At 38.6% G+C, this 25,666-nt stretch overlaps 1 protein-coding gene across 1 annotated transcript in view; it reads right to left on the bottom strand.

Annotated features, from left to right (window-relative positions):
- Positions 1 to 25,666, bottom strand: part of OTOGL (otogelin like) — a 145,768-nt gene that overhangs the window by 70,920 nt on the left and 49,182 nt on the right. Inside the window, exons 20-26 of the mRNA XM_023749758.1 lie at positions 25,454 to 25,619; positions 24,533 to 24,607; positions 22,292 to 22,344; positions 20,311 to 20,473; positions 15,455 to 15,562; positions 14,595 to 14,733; positions 4,369 to 4,503 (exon numbers count right to left, since the gene is read on the bottom strand). Coding sequence (XP_023605526.1) covers positions 4,369 to 4,503; positions 14,595 to 14,733; positions 15,455 to 15,562; positions 20,311 to 20,473; positions 22,292 to 22,344; positions 24,533 to 24,607; positions 25,454 to 25,619 — 839 coding nt within the window. The remainder of the gene's footprint in view (positions 1 to 4,368; positions 4,504 to 14,594; positions 14,734 to 15,454; positions 15,563 to 20,310; positions 20,474 to 22,291; positions 22,345 to 24,532; positions 24,608 to 25,453; positions 25,620 to 25,666) is intronic.

The following is a 25,666-nucleotide window of genomic DNA, read 5'->3' as shown; positions in this document are numbered from 1 at the left end:
AGGCACAAGCCTCTCTCCATGGCAGTGCTACCTAGTGGTGGTGGCAGGCGCAGCGAGGCCAGGATGAGTGGGAGTGACACAGCGCCTGGTTCGGCTCAGGCTCCTCCCAGGCCACCTGCCGCTTCTCGCACCACTACACCCGTTGGGGGATCCCAGATTGTGAGAGGGCTCAGGCCAAGCTGAGGGACCCCACCAATGCACGAATCCATGCACCAGGCCTCTTGATGAATAATAAAGGGAAAAAATACCATGATAGGTCAAGGGAAAACTACAAGAGAAAGGAAAACATGTTCCTGTTTTGACCATGGGCCCGCATTTTCATTTTTCATTAGGCTCATAAAATGTGTAGCCTGCCCTGGCCCCCAGTCAATCTCTGCCATAAACCTATTTCTATTGTTTTGATTACACTTTTCAGTACCTTTCTGCTATCTGATTTGTTTGCAGTTTTAGTATCTTTCTTCCCCTCAGTTGATTGTCAGCTCCTTGAAAAATGTACTTTGTCAACTCATGGCAGTATCTTCGGCTTCTAGATCAAGCCCTGATTCATTAATTTTTAGCACCTTCCTGTATTGGCCTGTTCATGGGTCTCACCTTCCAGTCTGATCAGCAACAAGTAAAGCATCTAATGTGGCTTATGGCTCCATTTCAATCATGAGATACGCTTCCGAAAATTTTCCTATTAAAGTTCCTTAACTGACTGACATATCATTAGAACATAAAATGAATTTTTGGATAAGGCAACTTATTAGACTTCCTTCAGGTTGGTTCTGCATTAATTATCCTGATGTAAAAGTACATCTTCTCTATTTGCCTGCAGGACAGTTTTTATTAGACAGGACAGCTTACTACCACACAACAATCGTCTCTGATCAAAAGGAGATGCCCATTCCTTTTGTTTCAGATTAGGAAGGAAGAATGCTTCTCAGAGAGCATGGTATTATGAATTGCCCAAAATAGAGAACTCTACTTTAGGTGAGAATCATAGCACTTTACACTAACTCTAGTGATGTTATAAATGTAAAGAATTAACCCTGGCTGGTGTGGCTCACTTGGTTGGAGCATTGTCCTGTATGCCAAAAGGTGGTAGGTTCCATCCTCGGTCAGGGAAAGTATGAGAAGCAACTGATTGATGTTTCTCTCTCCCTCTCTCTCTCTTTCTTGCTCTCTCTAAGGTCAATTAGAAAGTAAAAATAAAAATAAAATGAATGTGAGGAATTACAACTTTTAAAGTACAGGTTAAATTTATAAAATGTTTATATCTTACATCTATAATAATAAAAGGGTAATATGCTAATTAACCGGACGTCCTTCTGGACGTCATTCCAGACAAAGCCGGGGCTGGAGGGAAGCCAGCCTGGGTCCTGGGTGCCTGCAGGTGTCCAGAGGGAAGCTAGCCTGGGTCCCGGGTGCCAGAGGGAAGCTGGTGCCAGCAGCCAGGAGAAGGAAGGCCTACTCTTGCACGAATTTCGTGCATCAGGCCTCTAGTTTTTAATAAAAGTAGAAATGAGCATTTATTGGGGAATAAAAAGAGGTTTATTTTCTTTGGTTAGATGAGCAATTCATTTGCCTTAAAGTAAATGGTACTTATTTTCACTTTTGATGTTCAAGAACAATATTAGTGGGGGATTTTTTATGGTCAAATTATCTTTATGACCTTTCCTCATCACCTGCCTATGGGTGAAAATTGGATTTGAAAATTACACAGAGCTGTAATTACCACTTCAAAAATGTGTTAAACTGTCTTTATAAGGCATTATTTTCTCTTCAGGTTTCTTCTTTTTTTTTAACACATCCTTGTTCTTAGAGAGAACCTTCATCTATAAATGAATATCTAGTTGATGGTTATAGCAAACTGTAGTAATTACTACAAAAGGATGTCAACGTGATTATAGAAACTCTGTTTTGTCCAAAGCTTGAGTGCTGCCTGGCTGGTCTCAGTGTCTCAATGTTTCTGACTGAGATGTAAGCTATGTTCTAGGGGAGGGGTGGGGAACCTTTTTCTGCCAAGGGCCATTTAGATATTTATAACATCATTCATGGGCCATACAAAATTACCACTTAGAAATTAGCCTGCTATATGTGGTCAAATATTTAAATAACTCACCCCTAATACCTTAGCAGAGCCAGACAGAATGATTTTGAGGGCCTTATATGGTCCACAAGCCAGATGTTCCCCATCCCTGTTCTAGGGCACTGGTTCTCAAACTTAAGTATGCAAAACAATTTGGGGCACCATTAAAAATAGATTTTCATTCTCAACCTCAACCATTCTCATTACCAAGGTGAACCCAGGAACCCCCTTTTATAATAAACTAGAGGCCCAGTGCACAGATTGGTGTACCAGTGGGGTCCCTCAGCCTGGCCTGTGCCCTCTCGCAATCCGGGACCCCTCAGGGGATGTCAGAGGCCCGGTGCACAAATTTGGCCCGATCCCCACAGGCCAGGACGAAGGACCCCACCAGTGCATGAATCCATGCACCGGGCCTCTAGTATGCATGTAAGATCTTTGGTTAATCTCTTCCCGCCCTCCCCCCTCCCTGCTTCCCTCTGAGATTCATTAGTCTGTTCCATGGTTTCATGCCTGTGCATTGAGCGTCTTCCTCCTGGTGGTCATTATGTGTCATAGCTACCGGTCAAACAGTTGAACATTCAGTAGCTTAGGCTTTTATATATATAGATATTTCAGATGCAGAAATTTTGTAGGCCAAACTTTGAGAAACACTGTTCTAAAATCTCAGAGGACACTTTTTAAGGGCCATATGTCCAATCATGTCATTTCTCTACTCCAAAATTTCTTACTTGTAAAATAAGTTCAAATGTCTTAGTTCAAATGTCTTATACCATTCAAGACCTTCCATGATCTGGAACCAGCCTCCTTGTCATGGCCCCTGCATTAAAGTCAATCTGGACACTTCTCCCTGAGTCCCTTTGCCATACCCTCCCTCCAGTGTCCCCAAACACTTCAACTAAACGTAACCACTTGCAGTTCTTTAAACATGCCATTTTATCCTTCAACTCTGGTTCTTTCCTCTATATTGATTGCCTTCCTACTCTCTCTCTTTACCTGGCTAATACCTGCTCATCCTTTAAGACTCAGTTCAAATCATTACATCCAGAACATGTCTCTGAGCCTTCAAAAATAAGGAGGGTAAAGAAGAGGAGAGAAGCCATTTCTTGAAATTCATTATTTAGTTTAATCTTCACATGAACTTAAGAAGTAGAATCACCCCAAATTTACAAATGGGAAAGCTACAGTTTGCCCAGAGTGACACAGCTAGCAGGTGATAGAGTAGGGATTCCAAGTTGAGTACTGACTAACTTCAGAGTCTATGCTCTTAACACCTACCCTAAACACCCAAGGTTGGTTTAGGTCTTTTTCCCAGGGGTTCCCATACTATCCTGTACATATTCATGCCATGCATAACACATCACACTACACATCCTTACTTAGTTGACTCACCTAAGAAAATATCCTTAACAGTGAAAGCATAGTGACTTTTCACTGTTTCAATCTCAATAATTAACACAGATTTTGATATTGATATATAGTAGACATAAGCATGAATGAATGAATGAATGAAATGTATTCATTCTTTCAAACTGGGCAGGCTCCAGAATGCAAGAATGAACAGGGTGACAGTGGTTCCAATTCTCACATAACTCATAGACAAATAGAGAAGACAGACAACTACACTCCTAATTTCACTAAAGTAGGATACATGAAGAGGAGATCCTGAAAGAGACAAAATGAGACCTGTCACAGAAGAATAAGTTAATGGAAAGGTTGAAGGTTGTTCCAGGTATGAGCAATGATAGTTAGGAAGAAACAGAGTGAGAGAAGAACACAGAGCCCTTGGAGAACTGATAAAAGCCCCACCTTCTGGAACCTAGGCCAGAAGCAGAAAGTGATGAGAAGTAGGTAAGCAGAGGTGGCAATGGTCAGATAGGTTATGGGTAAAAATTGGATTTGTAAGGAAATGGAAGTCACTTAAAGTTTTGAAGCACTGGAGTGACAGATTAGATTTCCATTTTAGGAAAACCACCCTGACTGCAGTGTGGCAGGATCGATTAGAGGACATCAGGAGTTTAGTTGGGAACATGTTGAAATACTATAGGTAATAGGTGACTGTTTCTAAGCCAGAGTGATAACCATGGGAATGAAGAAAAGATAAAAGAATTAGAATATGGGGAATTAGAGTGTAACCAGAGACAAAGTCAAGTATGACTTACTGTAGCCACATAAAAATAGCCAAGAAAATTCAAAATCTAGTAACCATTTACAGGGAAAAAGTAGCCTAATTGTTTATATTTTATTTTCAGTATCCTTAGTACAAGTTATAATGATCCTAAAAGAAATAATTCACTAACCTCTTTGTCAGGAGTATCATTCAGGTAAATTTCAGTGTCCCCAACTGAAATCAAAACACTTTTAGAACAAACAATATCGTTGTCAAAGCATTTCTTGTTCTGGGCAATGACAGATATATCTGCTTCATCTTCACTCTGCAATGTCAATAATATTATATTAATACAATTGTATACTATACATAATTTTTTGCTGTTTTCATGAACAAATCTTAAAGACCAAGATGTACAGTGGTATGTGTTGAAACTGAAATACAACTTACCTCTAAAATAAAATTCATTTTGATCTAAAACTATGAAAAATGTACCAAGATAGCTTAATGTTTAAACATTTATCTCTAATATCTTCTGTTAATTTTTTTCTAGCAAAGCTTTTTCCATCTTATAATAATATTAACTCAAATGTATTAACCACTTCATTTCCAATAAATAAGCCAAAACACATGTTGTTTAGGGGAATTTTTACAAAAATTCATTTTAGGCAACACTTTTGTCTTATCTTTAGGAATTTTCTGACTAAATAATTATATGCCTACAAGTGAACCCTGAAATAGATACAAAATCTTGGAACATGTTAGGAAATAAGATGATGCATATCATTTGAAGGATTCCTTTGAGCTTTATATATGTTATCTCACTTAATTTTATGGTACTTTTTGAATTAAGTATTATCTCCATTTTACAGATTAGGAAACAGAGGTTAAGAAGGATTAACTGATTGTCCAAGGTTAATAAGCTAAATAAAGGCAGAGACAGAGTTTTAATTTTTTTAATTGATTTTGAGAGAGAGAGAAAAAAACATCTATCAGCTGCCTTCTATATGCACCCTGACTGGGGATTGAACCCACAACCTAGGTATGTGCCCTGACCCGGAATCAAACCCACAACCTTTTGGTGTACAGGATGATGCTCCAACCAACTGAGCCACACCAGCCAGGGTTCTAATTTTTTTATGCCACTTGTAGAGAAATTAGCAAGAGTCTAATAGTGGTTAAAGAGAAAAGTAGGTGATAGGAAATCCTTAGTTTGAGAGTATTTAGCCCCAGACACTCTAAATCTAACCCCCTTACCTCTCACTTCACCCTCACCTTTTTTTTGTTTTTTTTGGCCACTTCCCACTACATCCACTAAGAACATGCTCTCTAGAATCAGGGTTTTAATTTTGTATCTCAGTTTCATGGATGGCTCCTATGGTTTTACAGACCCTGAAAACTCTTTGCAAAATGTTGTTTTTAAATATCTATATTTTTCTAGGAAGAAAACCCATGGTTTCAATCAAATTTTTTTTAAATATATTTTATTGATTTTTTACAGAGAGGAAGGGAGAGGGATAGAGAGTTAGAAACATCGATGGGAGAGAAACATCGATCAGCTGCCTCTTGCACACCCCCTCCTGGGGATGTGCCCGCAACTAAGGTACATGCCCTTGACCGGAATCGAACCCATGAACCTTCAGTCCGTAGGCCGACGCTCTATCCACTGAGCCAAACCGGTTAGGGCTCAATCAAATTTTTGAAGTGGTCCTTATCCCCCCAAAAGTTAAAAGCCACACTGCTCTAACTTAGGGACAGTGGAAATTTCATCAGAAAAAACAAAAGTGATATTTCTCTGGACTCAATATCCACTTTTCAAGGACTCACACACATGAATCCTTGTCATATTTAGACATTTGGGTCAGTGTGAGAAAAGTCTTTAAATGTTTGGAAATCACATAGGTCTTGATGCAAATTCTTCACACTTAGTTTTTCATATCGCCAGCAATACGAACATTAGCTCAATATATCTCTCGGTTTTTCTAAATTCTTCCTGTCTCACTAGTAATTACTGTAGCATTGTGCCTAGAGGACAGGCTTTCAATCAATGTTGCTGACAGAGTAACTGATATTTCCCTCTCTGCCCCATTTTTCCTTCCTTCTTAGCACTAAGAGCTCTCACTTCCTAGTAATCCTTTGGCAAAGCATTGCCTAAATTTTGAAAAGGGGAATAAAATGATAATGGCGTTGTATTACTAAAAAAAAATAATGCCACACTTTTTTGCCTTTATGAACAATTTTCAAAGAACAAAAATAATATGTAATTTAGGGTTTGGTTTTGTTCTTCTTCTTGGGACGACTTAGATAAAGGATGTGAAAAGCTGGCTGAAAGGCTTTCTATGGCCATCACATTTCTATTACTAATAATTAAAGTGACTCAATGTTCGCTGTGCTTTTGTTATTAACTCAAAAAAGCCAAGAAGCATTCTGTATTGTATGGTCTTGTAATAGCATGTTATGTTGACAGTAACTTGAAATAATATCACTTCCTAAGAATCACATTTCTCCAATTTCCATTTCTCATGTATTTCAAGTTACATTCGGTTTGAAGATAATGCTGCAGAGTTGCTAAGCAACATAGTGAGTGTGATTACAAAGCTAGAGGGGAAAAAAGTCAACATCAATGTGCCACATGGATTCCTCAAACTCTTTATGCTCAGGTACTGAAAACATAGAGAATATTCTTCCAAGTGATTCCAAAACATAAAATGTCAGCACTTCTCAAGATAGTATATTAGTTTACTTGACATCTCAGTCTTAACCTTTTAAGAGTAACTACCCCACACCCTGGGCGTCGTACCTGGGCTGTGGGCTCCATCACCGGTGTGGGGCATGCAGGAGGCAGCTTATCGATGCCTTGTTCTTGCATCGATCTTACTCTCTCTCTAAAAATCAGTAAAAATATATTTTTAATAAAGAGTACCCCACACAAAGTCTCTGTTGATACAGTAGCCACAGGCAGCCATGTTTATGTCCCACAGCTGCTTGGACCCAAAGCAATACATTCACTCATGGGTCAATAGACTTTAATGCTGACAAGAAAGAACCCAACTCTATCCAACTAGATTATCTCTCCCATTTCAACCAGAAAATAGTGACTTAGAAAATTTTTGTATGTAATATCTGAGGGTGAATAGACTTAGAGAGAATAAAGGGAGTGGGAGCTGAACAGGTGAGAGCAAGCTTAGGACATGAAGGAAACAAAACAGTGATTGAACTGAAGCAAAGATGGAGACAAGCCCTAGCCGGTTTGGCTCAGTGGATAGAGCGTCAGCCTGCGACTGAAGGGTCCCAGGTTCGATTCTGGTCAAGGGCACATGTCCAGGTGGCAGGCTCAATCCCCAGTAGGGGGCGTGCACGATGCAGCCGGTTAATGATTCTCTCTCATCATTGATGTTTCTATCTCTCTCTCCCTCGCCCTTCCTCTCTCTGAAATCAATAACAATATTTTTTTTAAAAAAGATAGAAACAAAATATAGAAGAATTACACAAGCAAGCCTGAGTAAACGGAAGCAGAGCCTTCACAGAGAGATGGTCCAAGCTGCAGCAATGACATCAGCGCATCCGTGAATCCCTGCTGCGGGGGGCATAACCACCCTGCAGCTGTCACCTTTGTGAGGCGCACGGCCCTGTTCAAGGACGTTATTTCCCTCTGGGTTTTACACCCAAATCACCACAGCACCCACTCCATATTGTTTGTTTCCTGAAATAGCAAACTCTTAGCTAAATGTCACTTCCAAGAAATACCACCCTCAGGTGCTTCACTACAAAGGAAATCTACTTGAAAATCATTGATAAAGAAGTGTTATAATTGTGTGAAATACACCAGTACTAAGCCTCCTGCTTCCATGAAACTTCGCTGTTAACTGATTCTCTAGTCAAAATCAGTTATATCTCCACAACAGAGCTTTCATTTGGCCCAGCCTTCTTGCTTCTTGTTTAATAATGACTCCCCAAATGTAAAACAATAGAGGGTAAGGCTAATGTCAACATAATTGTACCCTTAATGGCACCTAGCATAAAGGCATAGAGTGTAGACTTAAATATGTAATTATTATAAAAAGTTAAAAAAATTACTAGAAAACTTATGCTAAATTACTATTGAAATGTTTTAGGAAGTCTTGATACATGGAGTCTATTATCAAAGTATGTAGATTACTACAATGCAAAGTAAATACTGAACCTTAATATCAAATACTAATAATGGAGATGAATCTTATAAATAAAAGATCACAACTATCTTGCCTGAAACTTCCAATAAGGATATAATATTTAAGAGTTAGCTTATATGAACACAGTAGAAAATTATTTAAACACTGATTTCCTGAAAGGGCACTTAAAGAATTAATTCAATAAACTCCAAGATTTTCATCTTCTTATTCAAATAGATTTTTAAAATATGCAAAAGCCTTCTACAAAGTAATGTTCATATAATTCTAAAAATTAAATAAAATTTAAGATCCACTTCCATTTCAGCTTTGGAAACATTAATGTATCAGAATTGGACGGTAATATATTTTAGATTGTATCATTTAATTTACTTTTTAAAATTTCTGATTTTCCTGATATAAAAATGCTTAGAAAACTATAAAGAACTGATTTGGGTTGAAAATATCCACTGTTATATAGACAATCACTAAAGGCCCAAGTTACTGTCTGCCTTTGATCCCTTCGTCGTCACATGTTGCCATGCAAACAATATAAGTAAAAACTGCACTGTGAAAGGTGGTCATTGAGAGGATTTGATGAGTTTATCCACGTGCTGAATCCAGACAATTAGAGTCTCCTTAACCCTCCCTGTCTTTGGAATGCAAGATCTGCCCACCATTCCCACAGTGGAAGCCATTTTCAAGGACACAGCCTTGAGAGATCAATGTGCTGTGGAGAGCTTTGATGGTATAAGTGACTGAAGTCAAGTAAGGCCTCTCCATAAACTTACTATTAAGATTCTGACAGGCAAATGTGGAGAGCTACTTGTCTCACTGCTGCCCAAAGCAGGCCTCATATGCAAGCTCCATTGCTCACTGAAACTGCCTCCTACCCATCTGGAGTAGTCTGCCTCTTTCTTCGGTCTCTCCTGGCCCTCTGTGTACAGGGGCCAGTTTTAGATTTCATCTGGGAAACTCCCAAATTTGCAAACAAACATGCACCTGGAAGACAAACCACTTTAAGAATCATTTCAGGAACAGAGAAGATAAACATTAAACAAGGTTTTGTTGGATTTGCATTTAAGTCACTGTTGACTTTTACAGTTGCATTTTTTATGAGTTTTGTGATTAGGTGAATAATAACTTTCCCCCACCAGCCTAAGAGTCACAGTAGGAAAGACCCATATCTTTTTTTTGCTGATCATTGTACATCCACTTCTCATTATAGAGTCTGACACATATAAATCACGTAAGATATATTGATGTGAAAATGATGCAAAGGACTTGAGAGCAATGAAATTAGGAGGGTTTTCAGAGGCTTAACGAAAGCACTGACCTTTTGAGATACCACCTGAAGAGAATGTTGAAAAACCTAATCCAGAACAAATGATAAGAAAAACCCTAGCAGTGATGGGGTTTGCCACAGACTAAAGGAAGTAGACGTTGGCTCTGAATTTAGGAGTTGAATATTATATTTCTCAATTTTGTTGAAGATCATCAGTGCTCTCTCTTGAGATTTTAGCACACCTCAAGGTACTGTTTGGTTTCACATCTCTTTTTTTCTCTTAAACAAGTCTTAACTCAGGAAGCACAATTACAACCCTTTTTCCTAAATTAGAAAACTTAGGAAAACACACTTTAAAATAATGTGCTATATTTCCTATGCAATATATTTATAGTAAAGGGTAAACAGCCTCCAAAATGAATAAAGTATCAGAGAACCTAATTAATTTTTTAAGGATTAACAGGCACCGACCAGGATATGATAAGCACTTATTCAGTACCTAGAACTAGGTTACATTTAAAAATGCAGAGTTGTGAGATTTTTTAAAAAATTAATACCTCTTTAAATGTGACGGTAAAATAACATTATACTTATAAAATAAAGTTGGAAAAGTATTAATTCTTTTTAAATTTAAATATGTTTTTATTGATTTCAGAGAGAGGAAGGGAAAGGGAAAGGGAGATAGAAACATTGATCATGAGAGAGAATCATGGATCAGCTGCCTCCTGCACATCCCCTACTGCGGATTGAGACTACAACCCGGGCATATACCCTGACTGGGAATCAAACCATGACCTCCTGGTTCATGGGTCAATGATCAATCACTGAGCCACACCAGCCGGGATGAGAAAGTATTAATTTTTAAAAGTCCAACTGTCCACAGGGTCCAAAGAAATAAATGATAAGTGTTACCAGATAAATATGTGTTACAAATAACAAAGATAAAGCCTGGAACCTGTAATCATGACAAGGAGGGAAGAGAGCTGCTTGATAAGAAATAATTAAATCTGCTATTCACAGAAATGACTCTTGCCACTGAAAAAGCATAAGAGGAAAGGAAAAGAAAGGGAAAGGCACGGGCATTTTCCTGGGAGAAAGAGCATAGTGAATCCCCCATCCAAAGGATTGGAGTTGATGTTTTTTGTTTTTTTTTAATTAAATCTTTATTGTTGAAAGTATTACATAAGTCCCCTTTTCTCCGCATTGACCTCTTCTAGTCCACCTCTGCCTCCTACCCCGGCCTTAACCACACTATTGTCTGTGTCCATGGGTTATGCATAATATAATAAATAATTCACTCGTATAATTCTAATTAATTATTAATTGTAAGTTTTTTATTACCAAATTAAATTAAAAGTTAAGTTCTGAAGTCTGTTGTTTGTAATCATACTGTCTTTTTTTTACTTATTTTTATTTTTTATTTCTTTTCATACTTTCTTTCTTAAAGAATGTTATTTTAAAAAAAGAAAAGAACACTTCTGCTTGACGAGCAGAAAGGCACATATAATTCTAGAACCTGAAAATATAGTTTTAATACTTTTCATATCTTAATCTTACTGCATGAACCCTAAATTTACTACATAAATTTTAATTCAGAAATTAAAGATTCAAATTTCATTGTTTATTGAAAGATTATAAGAATATTTCTTGTGACATATCTTCTCACAAACAGGGTCAAACCTTATTAAAATTTGAAGTTGAACATGATGTATTTATTTTAAAATTTATTTTAATAGAAGAATATAATGGCAAGTTAAAATGATGATAGGAAGTCACATTTCTAAAGCCTAAAAAGCCAAACCTTAGTATATCTTGCCTGCTAAATGGAGTGGTACTGTTACATTACAGCATTAATAAAAAGAGACTTCAGCCCTAACCAGTTTGGGTCAGTGGATAGAGCATCGGCCTGCGGACTGAAGGGTCCCAGGTTCGATTCCGGTCAAGGGCATGTACCTTGGTTGTGGGCATATCCCCAGTAGGGGGTGTGCAGGAGGCAGCTGAATAGATGTTTCTCTCTCATCGATGTTTCTAATTCTCTATTCCTTTCCCTTCCTCTCTGTAAAAATCAATAAAAAATACTTTAAAAAAATTAAAAAAATAAAAAGAGACTGCTATATTCAGGTAGCATCAAACATAAAGATATACTTTCATTGTTCCAGCAATTAGAGTTGAGACAAGTATTTTACTTAAAGGACTTTATGAACAATCACTATTTGAAAATACAGTGGTAAATACTATGATTATTGTGAAGGCAAATGAGGGATTAAGAAAAAGCCAGGCAGAACATAGAGATCAAATAAGGAGTTATTAAGAGTTCACCAAACACCCAGCATTTTGCTAAGTTATTTGGGGAGAAAAAAATAAATGTAAGGTATGGTCCCTGTCTTCAAAACTGTAGAATTTTCTTAGAAAAATCTGTTCAAATGTAGAGTATATAGATTAGGCATGTCTTTGTTAGCATTAAATAGGCCATAAAATTTGTTAACTAAATGAAATGATAATGAATAAGCATGGATCATTGTCACAAAATGAAAAATGTTCGCAAACACGGTGATATGTGAATACAGTTTTAAATAGTTTTAGTAAATATTTTAAAACAAATTTTTCTGTATACAAATGAAAATAAAATTTGGCAAAATTTTTGTTTTACTACTTACAATGATATTTTTTAAAAAGCACCTTTACCATTAATGAAATGTCCAATGGAAACATGTTGTTTCACATGATATTGTTAATAATACTTCCTTTTTCCTAGATGTGACTTAAATTTTACTATTCAGAATAAGAAGAAAATTTCAAAAGTAATTAAAATCTGTTTCTTCAAGAAGAAAGTGTTCTACAGCCTTGCTACTCAAAGAGTAGACCTTGGACATGGGACATTGTGGTAGCTTGCTAAAAATTGCAAGATCCAAGATCCTGCTCCAAACCCATGGACTCAGGATCTGTATTTTACAAAATCTTCAGATGATGTGCATGAATACTAAAGTTTAAAAGCACTGCTCTACATACTTCATGTTGAAGGCATGTATATCCATTTATAGCAAATATTAGATTACTAATTAAGTGTAAGCTTGTGGTTTCTCCCTCTAGTAGAGACTTAAAAAATTGAACAGATAATTATTTAGCTTTTACAATGCCACCACAATTGTGTTCGCTCCTATGGAGAACCCAAAAGAAGTGTAATATAGCCCTGGCCAATGTGTTTCAGTTGGTTAGAGTGTCATCCCGTGCACCAGAAGGTCAGGGATTTGATTCCTGGTTATGGCACATACCTAGGTTATGTGTGTGTGTGTGTGGGGGGGGGGGGGGGCAGGGGGAGTCAATCCCCAGAATGAAAAAAAAAATGTTATTGTGGGGTTGAAATTGATTCAGAAAGCCAGCCTGGAAGTTGAGGGTTAGAGTTGTACATGTTGATTTGGAACTCTTCAACCTATAGGGGTGGTTAAGATTGTGGGTGAACACATCAAGCATTAGGAGAAAGGGACAGATTGCCAAAAAAGGCATCCAGTTCAGTCAACATTCATTGAACAACTATGTTCCCCAACAGTGGTCTGTGCTGGTGAATCAATGACTAAGACTTGGTTCTTGCCCTGAAGGATCCAAGTCAGTCACCTAGGGTCAGGGCTTATGCAAGAAGAAAAGGCAACAAAGACACAAAGAAGAAACCAGAAGAGACATTAAAGGGTTCAAACTGCATAATATCCAGAAGGTCAAAGGAGGAAGACACTCAAAGGAATGTCAGAGGCACCTAAATATCCAGGGAAATGAGGGTTCGGTACAAAATGAGTCTGACTGACTTTGAGAAAGTGGTATCAGTTTATGTATTCAAATTTCTAAATTGTTATCTACATCCCCAAGCTTCTCCACTTACAACCTAAATTGCAGGGGATGATAAAATTCAAATGTAGAATTGTTCACTAAGAGGACAAATACTTATTGATATATATGCATCATGGTGTCTTCCTTATGCTCCAAAAACAATCAAAACAACACAAAACTCCTTTAGGCAAGCTGTCATCATCTATAATTATCTGACTGCCAAATCCATTCCCAGGGATTAACTCTTTAAGAAACATAAAATTGTTCACAAAGGAAGCCAAGAATTTTACCAAAAGGGAAATTCAGTGGCTTCAAACATAAGCAGGAGCTTTGTTCAAGTTTGGAAGGCTATAGATTTTAGTTTGTTTCCTTATTTAATTGAATTAATACAAAATGGGAATGTGTCTACATTCTCGACATATGCTTAAAGAACAGTATCACATACAAACCTCTAATAACAGGAAAGTCAGGGGGGAAAATATGCATTCAAAATAATCACAGGTAACTCTGCTGGAGGAAATCTGTTATTTTGTTTATTTTTGTGCAATTTTTTTTCTAAAGCTTAGTTTTTGGATTTAGAAGTTTAATTCTTTGATCAGTGATATCTAAATAAAATATAGGTATACAGAAAATCCAAATGCATTAAACATATGAGAAATTTGAAGATTATTTCAGATATACAAAACCTAGGGATTACCAAAATTTATCAAAATAGCATGTCTAGAATTGAGAATAATGCCTTTTGATTGCTGCAACCATAAACAAATCAGAGTCCAATACATGATTTAATGTCTTATATTTGTATTCACCCAATTAAGTCAGTAAAAATAAATTAGTTGATATTTATTGTGTAGTAACTACATATCAAGCACTATCTGAAAGTGTTGCATAGTTCAGTTAATCCTAAGAACTACCCCTGGAAATAGGTCCAATTATTATCCTCATCGTACAAATAAGAAAACAGAGGCACAGAAAGTTTCAGAATTGGCTCATCACTTATAAATAATAAAACTTTAGAATGAGCCAAGGAAATTAGATTAAAATTGTTTAATTTTATAAATTATATTAATGATGTATGGATTTGATATACCATGGCCCAGCATAGTTGTTTTTTACATTGTCTTTACATAATTGCAAATAAAAGTATAAGTAATTGTGACATACCTTTATCAAAAATACCTGGCAATCACCGATATAGTCATATTCCAGTCCATCAAAAGAATGATAATGCCGATCCCCATATATTGTGCACACTGCTGGACATGGATAGTATGTGCAATTGAACATTCCTCGTCGACAAACACTATTAGAAAATAACAGAAGTACCCATTGTAAGAAACATGGCTCTAAACAATTTTGTCAAGTGGCATAAACATTGGAAGGTTTGCATTCAAGAGCAATCACTGAGCCAATACCCCTTATAAATATTGCCAATTTGTTCTGATAACATTATTCTGACTAATTAGGCATATATTTACCACAAGCAATCCCAGAAATTGTGCCTGGGTTACACTGAAAACAGATGGTGGAATGAAAAATTGAACATAGGCATGCTAGTAGTCAAAAGACCACAATGCCATCTGAGCCAAACCGGTTAGGGCATACATTAGGTGTGATTTTGTTCATGGGCTTAGAATCTTTATCTGCATTTTAAGAAAATTATATTTCAATTTTATTTTATAGTTTTCTCTAGGCTTGTTTCCAAAAATAAAACCTTGCATTAAATGTGAACTTCTTTTTGAAATTCTTATCACTTTCTTATAAACTTGAGATATTTTTTCTTATTACATTTTCAAATTGTCATATTTTACACTTTTTTAATGTGTGAAACAAATATGCATAAAAATAATGGTATGATTCCCTAGAGATAGTAGCTCTCTATCCATGCATGAATGACTTTACAATCTTATTTACTCAGGCTTGATTTGTTTTTGTTGAAGTCAGTCACCTTAAGTAAATCTAAGATGGTCGAAACTAATACAATTGCTTAGGATGTTTTTTGTCAAATAAATAAACCTGATTACCAGGTATAACATGGTGTAGCAATCACTTCTCCTGAGAGGTACTCCCAGTCTTTCCAGATGCACGGACAGCTTTCAGGAACATAACACTTCCCTCGGTGCTCCGCCATTCTTCCAAAAGAAGAGTAAATGCTATGTAGTATAAGCTACTAATTTCAGTTTTCAAAGAAATCAGTAATCTCATCATATTCAAAACCATCTCTATTTATTACATCTGTCAAAGGCACGTTCTAGCTGGCCTATTGAAGGGCTGAACCCAGTCCTTATCTCCCTCCTCTTCTTTCCATACTGTACCTTGCATATCACAGTAGGAAGTAAATCCAGGCAAATGATTGGATGCAGTAATTTTGACCTTTTGTTATCATTCAATATAATAAAAGGGAGACAAAAGCCAAAATTCTTAGGTAAAATGAGTTATTCTGAAAAAAATTTTAAAGAGGTAGTGAGGGCCCCTTTCTTCAATATTTACTGCTTAAGAGAAAGAGTCTGTAGGTATAACAATTTTGATGACATAGTGAATTAGAAGATATATAACTTTTTCGTTATGAAATAGAGGAAGGAATCAAGAGCTTCTTTTGTGAGTGGCTTCAAGTGATTATGCTGATGACTGATGAGTTTTTTTATAACTAATCAAAACTGCTGTGGTGCATCCATGAAGTAGATATTATTACGCCCATTTTTAAAAGAGGAAGTTGAGTAAGTGGTTAAGTAACTTGTTCTGACATACTTCAGTTAATAACAAGGAGGACCAGCATTTGAACCCAATTCTATATGATTCTTTTCACTATATTACTTTGCATTTCTTTAATCCACAGTGATTTCTAAACTAAGTCCTTTTATAGTCAATGAATCGCTGGCACTCTCAGGAGCCTCATGAAAACAAGTTATAGACTTATTGTCCTAAAATAAGGCAACCAGGGTCACATTGAAGACGATTATTACCAAATCATATTACCATAAACAATTGTGTAATAGAAAGTCCTGAATAGCAAAATTATTTCCAAATCAGTCAGAGGCCTCTTAGTCAATACCAACTATATTTATTCAATAATTTCTTTAAGTTTTTATAATGAGATTTGACCAGTAAGTATGTGAATCATTGTTGAACTGAGAGTCAAAAGTGACAGCAAATAGATACTTTTTAAATAATAGCATCAACCACAAGCATATGAAACAAAATTAGGATGTACCTTTATCTAATCAGCCATGCATCTGTAATAGTCATAATCAAATCAAATAAGTAAGCAGTGATGTAGGCCTCAATTATTTTTCATAATAAAGGTTTTATTTTCCTTGCTCTTTTTACTAAAATGTCTTCCTTATTCAGCTGCTCCATGGCCTGGTTTCTACCTGCCTTTATTTCAGTCTCCACGTGTGTCCTTCTTCTAAAGAGCTTGGTACAGTCCCAAGTTACGGGGCTCTTCAATCTAGTCTAGATAGGGACCATTTAGACAAATGCGACTCTCCTGGGAAGCAGACCACAAAACCTCTCTCTTCTTTGCTCACGGTTTGTAAGAACTGAGCCCAAGGATCCTTTGTGTGAATATGCTCATCGAGGAAGAATGAGTGACCTATTTGCCTTAGGTGGCCCTCCATCTGAGCACTGCCTCTGTTCATTAGGAGAAGAGAAAGGCCAGTGAGGCCATATTGTAAATGCGCCTGCCAGAAAGCGAATAGCCCCTGATTCACCAGTGCTATGCATTCGTGCTACTGAAGGAAATTTACAAAGACAAGAGTAGATTATGCTGCCATAAAATAGTGAACTGTATTTATTAGGTGTACACACACACACACACACACACACACACATGCATGCGCACGCGTAAGCTGGCACACACAGGCACACAAAGGCACACGTCACAATGCCTAATTGAGACTTTCAGGAAATTTGCAGAAAACCACTCAGCCCACATCAGCAGAGCTGGGATTTGTACTCCGGTGTATCTGAGCCAGAGTTCCCACTGTTACCTACTGTCCTATACAGACTCCACACACCATTTTACTGTAACATCCATTAGATAAAGCAGTTGGCATCACCATTATAACTTAATATCAACAGTAACAGCACCAAAGAATATACAAAAGATATGCACTAAAATGTAGTCAATGAAGAGTGGTTCACTATCACTCTCCCAAAATTGCAGTTGAATCAGGGAATAAATGTTAAGTCCATCCTAAAATTAGTTCTCTCAGTTTTTAGGGAGGGAAACCAAGATGGCGGCATAGGTTAACACTGGAGTTTGCTGCCTCGAACAACCACTTCAAAAATACAACTAAAAGACGGAACGGACATCATCCAGAACCACAGGAAGGCTGGCTGAGTGGAAGTTCTACAACTAGGAGGAACCAAGAATCAGAGGAGGCGCAGTGCTGAAGTAAAATACTAAGGTGCGGAGTGCGCGCGGCGCGGGCTGGTGGCTGAGGGCGTGGTTGTCTGTTTCAATCCGGAGGGAGTTTCAGACTCTGAGCTCCAGATCCGGGCGAGTCTCTAGGGACTCAGACTCAAACGGGAGAAGCGGGACTGTCTGGCTTCGGTCCCTCCGAAGTTTTCTGCGGTTGCTGGGACAGAGAGGCAGAGCCCCTGGGGACGGACTGAGAGCAGCCATAACTGCTCCCTCCTCCGCCCTGTTGATCCCGTGGGACCCGCCCCGCCCAAGCCCTGCACAGAGGCATTTGCCAGATCACCTCAGGCAAAGGCTAGATTAGCACCTCCCTAGAGGACAGAAGTTCTCCCACTGTAAACACAGCTGATTCTCACAGCCAGTCGGCCTGGAGGTCAAATCCCTCTAGTATTAACTACAACAATCAAGGCTTAGCTACAACAAGACTGCGCACAAAGACCACTAGGGGGTGCACCAAGAAAGCGTAAAAAATGTGGAGACAAAGAAACAGGACAAAACTATCAAGGGAGGATATTGAGTTCAGAACCACACTTTTGAGGTCTCTCAAGAGGCTTCTAGAGTCTGTTGATAAACTTGATGAGATGTACAGGAAATCTAATGAGACCCTCGATGGTGTGATAAAGGACCAACTAGAAAGTAAGCATACACTGACTGAAATAAAGAATATTATACAGACTCCCAACAGCAGACCAGAGGAGCGCAAGAATCAAGTCAAAGATTTGAAATGCGAAGAACCGAGAAACACCCAACCGGAAAAGCAAAATGAAGAAAGAACCCGAAAATACGAAGATAGTGTAAGGAGCCTCTGGGACAGCTTCAAACGCACCAACATCAGAATTATAGGGGTACCAGAAGATGAGAGACAGCAAGATATTGAAAACCTATTTGAAGAAATAATGACAGAAAACTTCCCCCACCTGGTGAAAGAAATAGACTTACAGGTCCAAGAAGCGCAGAGAACCCCAAACAAAAGGAATCCAAAGAGGACCACACCAAGACACATCATAATTAAAATGCCAAGAGCAAAAGACAAAGAGAGAATCTTAAAAGCAGCAAGAGAAAGAGACTCAATTACCTACAAGGGAATACCCATATGACTGTCAGCTGATTTCTCAACAGAAACTTTGCAGGCCAGAAGGGAGTGGCAAGAAATATTCAAAGTGATGAATACCAAGAACCTACAACCAAGATTACTTTATCCAGCAAAGCTATCATTCAGAATTGAAGGCCAGATAAAGAGCTTCACAGATAAGGAAAAGCTAAAGGAGTTCATCACCACCAAACCAGTATTATATGAAATTCTGAAAGGTATCCTTTAAGAGGAGGAAGAAGAAAAAGGTAAAGATACAAATTACGAACAACAAACATGCATCTATCAACAAGTGAATCTAAGAATCAAGTGAATAAATAATCTGATGTAGAGAATGAACTGGTGATTATAATAGAATCAGGGACATAGAAAGGGAATGGACTGACTATTCTTAGGGGGAAAAGGGGTGTGGGAGATACGGGAAGAGACTGGACAGAAATCGTGCACCTATGGATGAGGTGGGTGGGGAGTGAGGGGGGAGGGTGGGGTGGGAGCTGGAAGGAGGGGAGTTATGGGGGGAAAAAAAGAGGAACAAATGTAATAATCTGAACAATAAAGATTTAATAAAAAAATAAATAAATAAATTAAATAAAATAAAATTAGTTCTCTCATCAATTCACTGTATTACTTTAATGACATTGTATTATTTTAATACTATGTAAATTAATTAATGCTATATTAATACTTCAGCACTTGAATAATATTGTACACACTCTATTACTTTAACAATATTGTATACCTAACATGTGTGACATTATTTAATCACTAGAGACCCCATGAAATTCATGCAAGAGTAGGCCTTCCTTCCCCCGGCTGCTGCCACTGGCTTCCTTCCCGCACCGGGGACCTGGGCTTCCCTCACAGAGGGAGGCCCCGCCCACCCGCTGCGGCCTGCTGGTCGGTGGCCTGGATCTTCCTCTTTGGAGCAATTGTGGAGACACCCCCCCTCCCCGATTGATCGCCCCACTGACTGGTGGCGTGGGCCTCCCTCTGCAGGCCGGTCATGGGGTAATGGCTGGGCCCCGGACCAATCACATGGCACCCACCTTGGCTGGCCTGGTGCCAGTGAGTGTCACAGCGTGGTCCTGGATGGTCATTCTACTGTTCGGCCATTCAGTAGATTTGCATATTACGCTTTTATTATATAAGATATGTTTTATTAATGTGTAATACGTATTATCTCACAGATAACATATGTGATATGTTACATGAATGTAAAATAACGATTACAATAGACCAACTAGTTAACCACCCGTCAACCAGAACAACAATTTTAGCTATTTTTGTAAATTATGGTTTTAAGTGCTCTTGTGGTTTTTCAAAATTAAATCTTGAATGTTCTGAATTGTCAAGAAAAAGAGGCTTACCCTGGAGCACAAACACAGCCACTTATGCAGGGTGAGGATGGGGCGCAAGTGAAGTTCATAGCCAGGTTTGCACATGTAATCTCACAATTTACACCACCAGCTGGCAATTCGGGATCAGGAAACCTGCAGTTGAAATACACTTTTCCCTCGGGGCAGGCATGAACTTCAGGGACAAGGCACAGATAAAACACCCTTAAGTTTGTATTCATTCCATAGGCAGATAATCGTATTGAAGTACATTGTATCAAAACACAAGTGACCATAGAATATTTTACCAGTTACTACTACATCATTCTCTTACTCTGTGAAGTTTGGCTGGTGAGTTTACAAATATTCTCTAGCCAGATTCCCTTTATAAACATCTAAATTTCCAAAACATTTTTTGAGTTTGAAAACCATAGCTTCCTTCCATAATGCGATAACTAAACAACTAGTATATAATATTATGAGGTCAAGAAGCAGGGTATTTTGATTAACCCAAACATATGTCCTCAACTTTTGAGGAATAGCAATTATTATAGTTAAACTTTACAAATCTCTGTGTTAGCAACAAACACACGATGCTTTTAGGTCTTGCCTTATCTCTGAGTCCTTACTGATATGTCCGCACTATATAGTGGAAGTACAGAAGTGGACATAATTATGGGTAGGCTAGGAACTACAAAATCCTCCAAAAAGCATTTGGGGTCAGAGGGATTAAATAAGGTCCCTTATTGGGGGCCAAAAGGATCACATCTTGTGGATTCCTCTGTAAGAAATCTGGCCTGATGTTCCCTTCTTTAACTCTGAGTCCCCTTGAAGCAAAGGGGGCAAGGCAGGGGGTCCCAGAAGCTACAGAACATGTGTGTGGTCCATGAACAAAGCCTAGAAGAAGCCCTATGTAGCCTGAATCCTTATAAAGTAAATCCAGGGCATACAATTCAAAGCTAATTTATAGTAATATATACATGACAATGGAAATAAATAGCAAAGCAATAGCTCACAGCCTACACTCTTCCTGTCCACTAAAATCAGTGAAAATAGTGTTGTTTATTATTTGCCTAGAATTTCTCCAAGTGATTAATAATTTGATGCCTTTTGTAAAGTAAAAATAAGTAATATAGCATCCCCTAACCCAGTGGTTGGCAAACTGTGGCTCGGCAAACCGCGGCTCGCAAGCCACATGCGGCTCTTTGGCCCCTTGAGTGTGGCTCTTCCACAAAATACCAGCTCTTCCATAAAATACCGACTTCTGCGCATGGGCCACGAAGTTTCAATCGCACTGTATGTGCACACCCACACGTGGTATTTTGTGGAAGAGCCACACTCAAGGGGCCAAAGAGCCACATGTGGCTCGCGAGCCACGGTTTGCTGACCACGGCCCAAACCTATAGGATCTTCAGGAATGATATACAATTGTAAAGTGGCATTCTAACGAGACATAGCAGTAGATATCATTTCGCATGCCATTTTTAAAGTGATAGCTACTAGTCCTATAGCCTTGCTAATTATAATGTAGCCCAGGAGCCTGTGGCATGACCTCGACCTTTCCCGGAAAGGTAGAATCTCAGGCATCACCCCTGACCTGCTGAATCAGAATCGGCACTTTAACAAGATCCCGGGGTAATTGTGTGCACATTAGTATCTGAGAAATGCTGGTCTACAGTCGTTTCCCAGCTTCTGTTGCACAAGTAGGTTACAACAGGTGCCAAGACACATATCCCTAAATCCTTTTGGGCCCCTGGGTTAGTTCTGGGGTAGACAGAATCCCTGGGTTGAGGACCTCTGCCCCTAAACCTTATATGTTCAACCCAGACTGTCCTACACATATTATAATTTCTAGTGTGAAAAGTTAGGAAGCTGGAGCACCATGTTGAGAAACATCCCCAAGGCTATATTCATGCCAAGGAGGGGTGTGATGGGTCAAAGACTTCTGCCAGAAAAGTTGGGGCAGTCCTAGAGCCCCATTCTCCTCAGGGAAAATACATTATCTAGATCTTACCAGTAGAGGGCGGTGCTGGCTCATCACATTTCACAGTCCCATTTGAACATTGGCTAGTAAAAGTAAACAAATGTTACAAATCCAAATCTGTTTGTTTGTTTTCTGTATTTCACAAACAGTATAATGGGTAAGAATTGATTGAATATATATGCAAATGTTATTCTTTCCCATTGAAATTTTTCTACAAATAAGTTATTGGCCAATTTGAAGAGAGTTATTTCAATTAACATGTTTATCAAACACATATATAAGTCACTGTGATAGGCACAGAAGATACAAAGACCAAAATTCATAATCTTTACTCAAGTAGGAAGGCCATAATACTCGGTTGGAATGTGGTAGAAAGCCGCACAGGGGTAGAGCAGTGTTCTATGTAATAAAGTGGCAGGAGATGCAGATGACAAAGAGGCAAAGGCCAGCTATTATTCAGACACTCAGACTTTGTCCCTGAGGTAGACCATTGACCTAAAGCAGAGAAGTGATATTGTTGGTCTGAATTCTAGGAAAATCATTCTGGCAGTAGGACTGACCACAGAATGAAGTTACAGCTTCCTTGCAACTTAAGTTCTAAAGTCAGGGCATAAGGCGAAAACCCAATACAGGCCAAATTCATTCTGAAGCTCCTTTAAAAAGCTATCATGAGAGGGAACAACACATCAGTTCTCAGTAACTCCGACATTAACAGTGTTTCCTCCAGCTTTGGACAGATCATGTGTCCTATGTTTGAGCCCACAAGAAGAAGCTGACTAATACATAGGGGCCACGCCACATGAAAAATATGCTTATCTGTCATCTAACACTAGGAAGACACTCAGAGGTGTGATTCGCGCACATTGTGAATGGCAGAGAGGAACTGAGACAGACAGATCTCAGGTCACAGAGCCAGCTTTTCCATATCACACTCACTCTGGGACGTTTTTGAGAGGAATGGCAAATGAGGTCACTGCACTACAATGGGATTTTCTTTTCTCATTGAGGACAAATGATTCCTTCACTTTTTGCCAATTTACTAAAGTAAATTCAATTACGCTAAATTCAAGAGAGATATACCACCTTGGCAAAATGAAGGGGACAAGACTAGAAGCAAGAAGACCAGGAAGAGACGTTGTTAAGGCAGTGACAATGGAAAAGAGGGGGATTTCTCCTATTTGCAGAAAGTAAACTCCACAGTCATTAGGGGTTTATTGGCTAGGGATATTGAGCAGGAGGTAGGAGTCAAAACATGACTTCCAGACTTCTGGCCTGGGAAACTGTGGCTACTAGTACAACCTACTAGAGAGAGATTTAAGAACTGGTTGCCTTTGTATCTTGATTGAGGGGTGGAAGGAAGAAAGATGGAGATAACACTAAAGGTTAATTGAGCATAAACAGGATACTGCCATGAATAGGAAATAAGCTGCTGAGTAAAGCAGGCAACAGAAAAAAATCACCACAGAGCCACATTGCCTGGGCTTGAGTCTTGGCTTCGTTCCCAAGTTGCTTACCTGCCTGTGCCTCCTTTTATCACCTGTAAACTGGGGACACAGCAGCAGTACTTATCTTTTAGGGTCACAGTGATGAGTGTTTTAATAATAGATACAGAACACTTAGAATGCTGCCGGACTACAGAAGGTACATAGTAATGATGAGATATCATTCTTTTTACTATTGCCTACCGTCTGTTATCGTCTGTTGGCACCTAAGAGGGAACTGAAAAAGGAAGGTCAAGAGTTGGATGTAGATCAATTTAAACTGCTGCATGGATGTGTCTGCATTTGTAACAGCCAGGTTCCAGCCCGAGTGAGGGTTATCCTAGCAATGAGTATTATCTCACCTTAAGATTAATGTTCCTAAGGAGGCGATACACTGACTCCAGCATGTGACCTGGTTCAATCCATGTTAAAATTGCCTTTTTTAAGCCATTGGATAAAACACAAAATGAACTCCTCCCCCCCACCAAGACCTGGCATTGTTTGAACACCCACCTCACTCCTAACTTCCGTATAAAAAACCAAACTGATCTGAAGGCTTCCATTCTGCTGTGTGACACTTCAATGCCACCCTTTTCTGCAGTTATGACCACGAGACTCAGGCATCCCATGTTGCAATGGAATAGATAGCTATTTGGTTTTAAGGGTTATGTTAGGGTTATCTGCATTTGTAAGTTACAGAAGTCATATTTCAATTTATGGTTTGGGTTAAGAAATTACATCAGCCAGCATGTGTTATTTATCAAGTACAATCACCATCATTGAAATCTACCATAAGCCGGAGGGTGTTGGGATAAGCTCTCCAGGTTGATAAACGCTCCCCCTATAATGACACCGACAGTGAAATCTATAAGAGAAAAAAAGGTTAAATTAATAAAAAAGGTTATATGCATGTAGATTTTAGAAAACAGTAAAATTCAAGTAGACCCCATGCACTGTATTGGTCATTTTAAGGCACACTCTAAAGATGGCTTCATTCTATGAGACTACATGCAATTCAGCCATACAAATGGCAGAAACCATTTAAATGTGAAGTCTTGTGTAGCTTCAGATTTTGTTTTCTAAAATAAAATAAAAATCTGTATTGTTTTAGTCATAATACAAACTGTGTTGTGTTAGTCACAAAAAAGTCCCTAAATGCACCTCAAAGAAACATAACCCATACATCTATTCCCCTCTTTTCTGCAGTTATGAGTACAAGACTTAGGCACGCCATTTAGCCCTAGACTAAGACAAAAGTCCTTATCTCAGGAGAAGAGATTGGAGAAACTTCTGAGTGCTGACAGACATTGCAGTGCTGCTACTGAAATTAGCCACCTGACAGTGACACATAAACCTTGTCATTAACTTTGATATGATAAAAACAAGTAGAAATATACTCCAGGGTTAGCCATCAGATTCCTTGGCTCTTTCTACAGCTACTTGTAAACAAGCGCAGGTTTAAACATAAGTAAATAAGGTAAAGACATTAGGAAATATTAAAGAAATGACTCACAAGCAGATCTTTGCACATATGCACACTTGTTTCGTGGAAAAAGTGACTGTTCAATAGTGGAGAAAATTATTTTTTCCATTAAATGGTGTTAAGTTGGTTAGATTAAGAAAGAAAAGAAACAAGCATGAAGGCCCATTTCGGATGTAAAAGAAAAAAGAGATGAAAAACTGGATGCCATGAGCCATCTCTGTGACTTACATGGGCACACAAAAGCGAAGTGTGTCTTCATAGTATTTGCCCTCAGGACAGTTGCAGCCTTCAGCACAGTCGTCACTGCACTGCTCGAGGGAGGCGAGAGAGACACAGGAGCGGCGGCAGAAGGAGGAGCAGTGATGGTACAGCATGCCTTCCTGGCACACCAACCCTGAGGACAGAGCAGCGTCAGCTGAGAGAGATCTCCACAGAGCACAG

This window comes from Myotis lucifugus, unplaced genomic scaffold, assembly GCF_000147115.1.
Source record: "Myotis lucifugus unplaced genomic scaffold, Myoluc2.0 scaffold_9, whole genome shotgun sequence".
NCBI classification, from domain to species: domain Eukaryota; kingdom Metazoa; phylum Chordata; class Mammalia; order Chiroptera; family Vespertilionidae; genus Myotis; species Myotis lucifugus.
The sequence above is the reverse complement of the archived record's forward strand: the minus strand, read 5'-3'. Positions and strand labels throughout refer to the sequence as shown.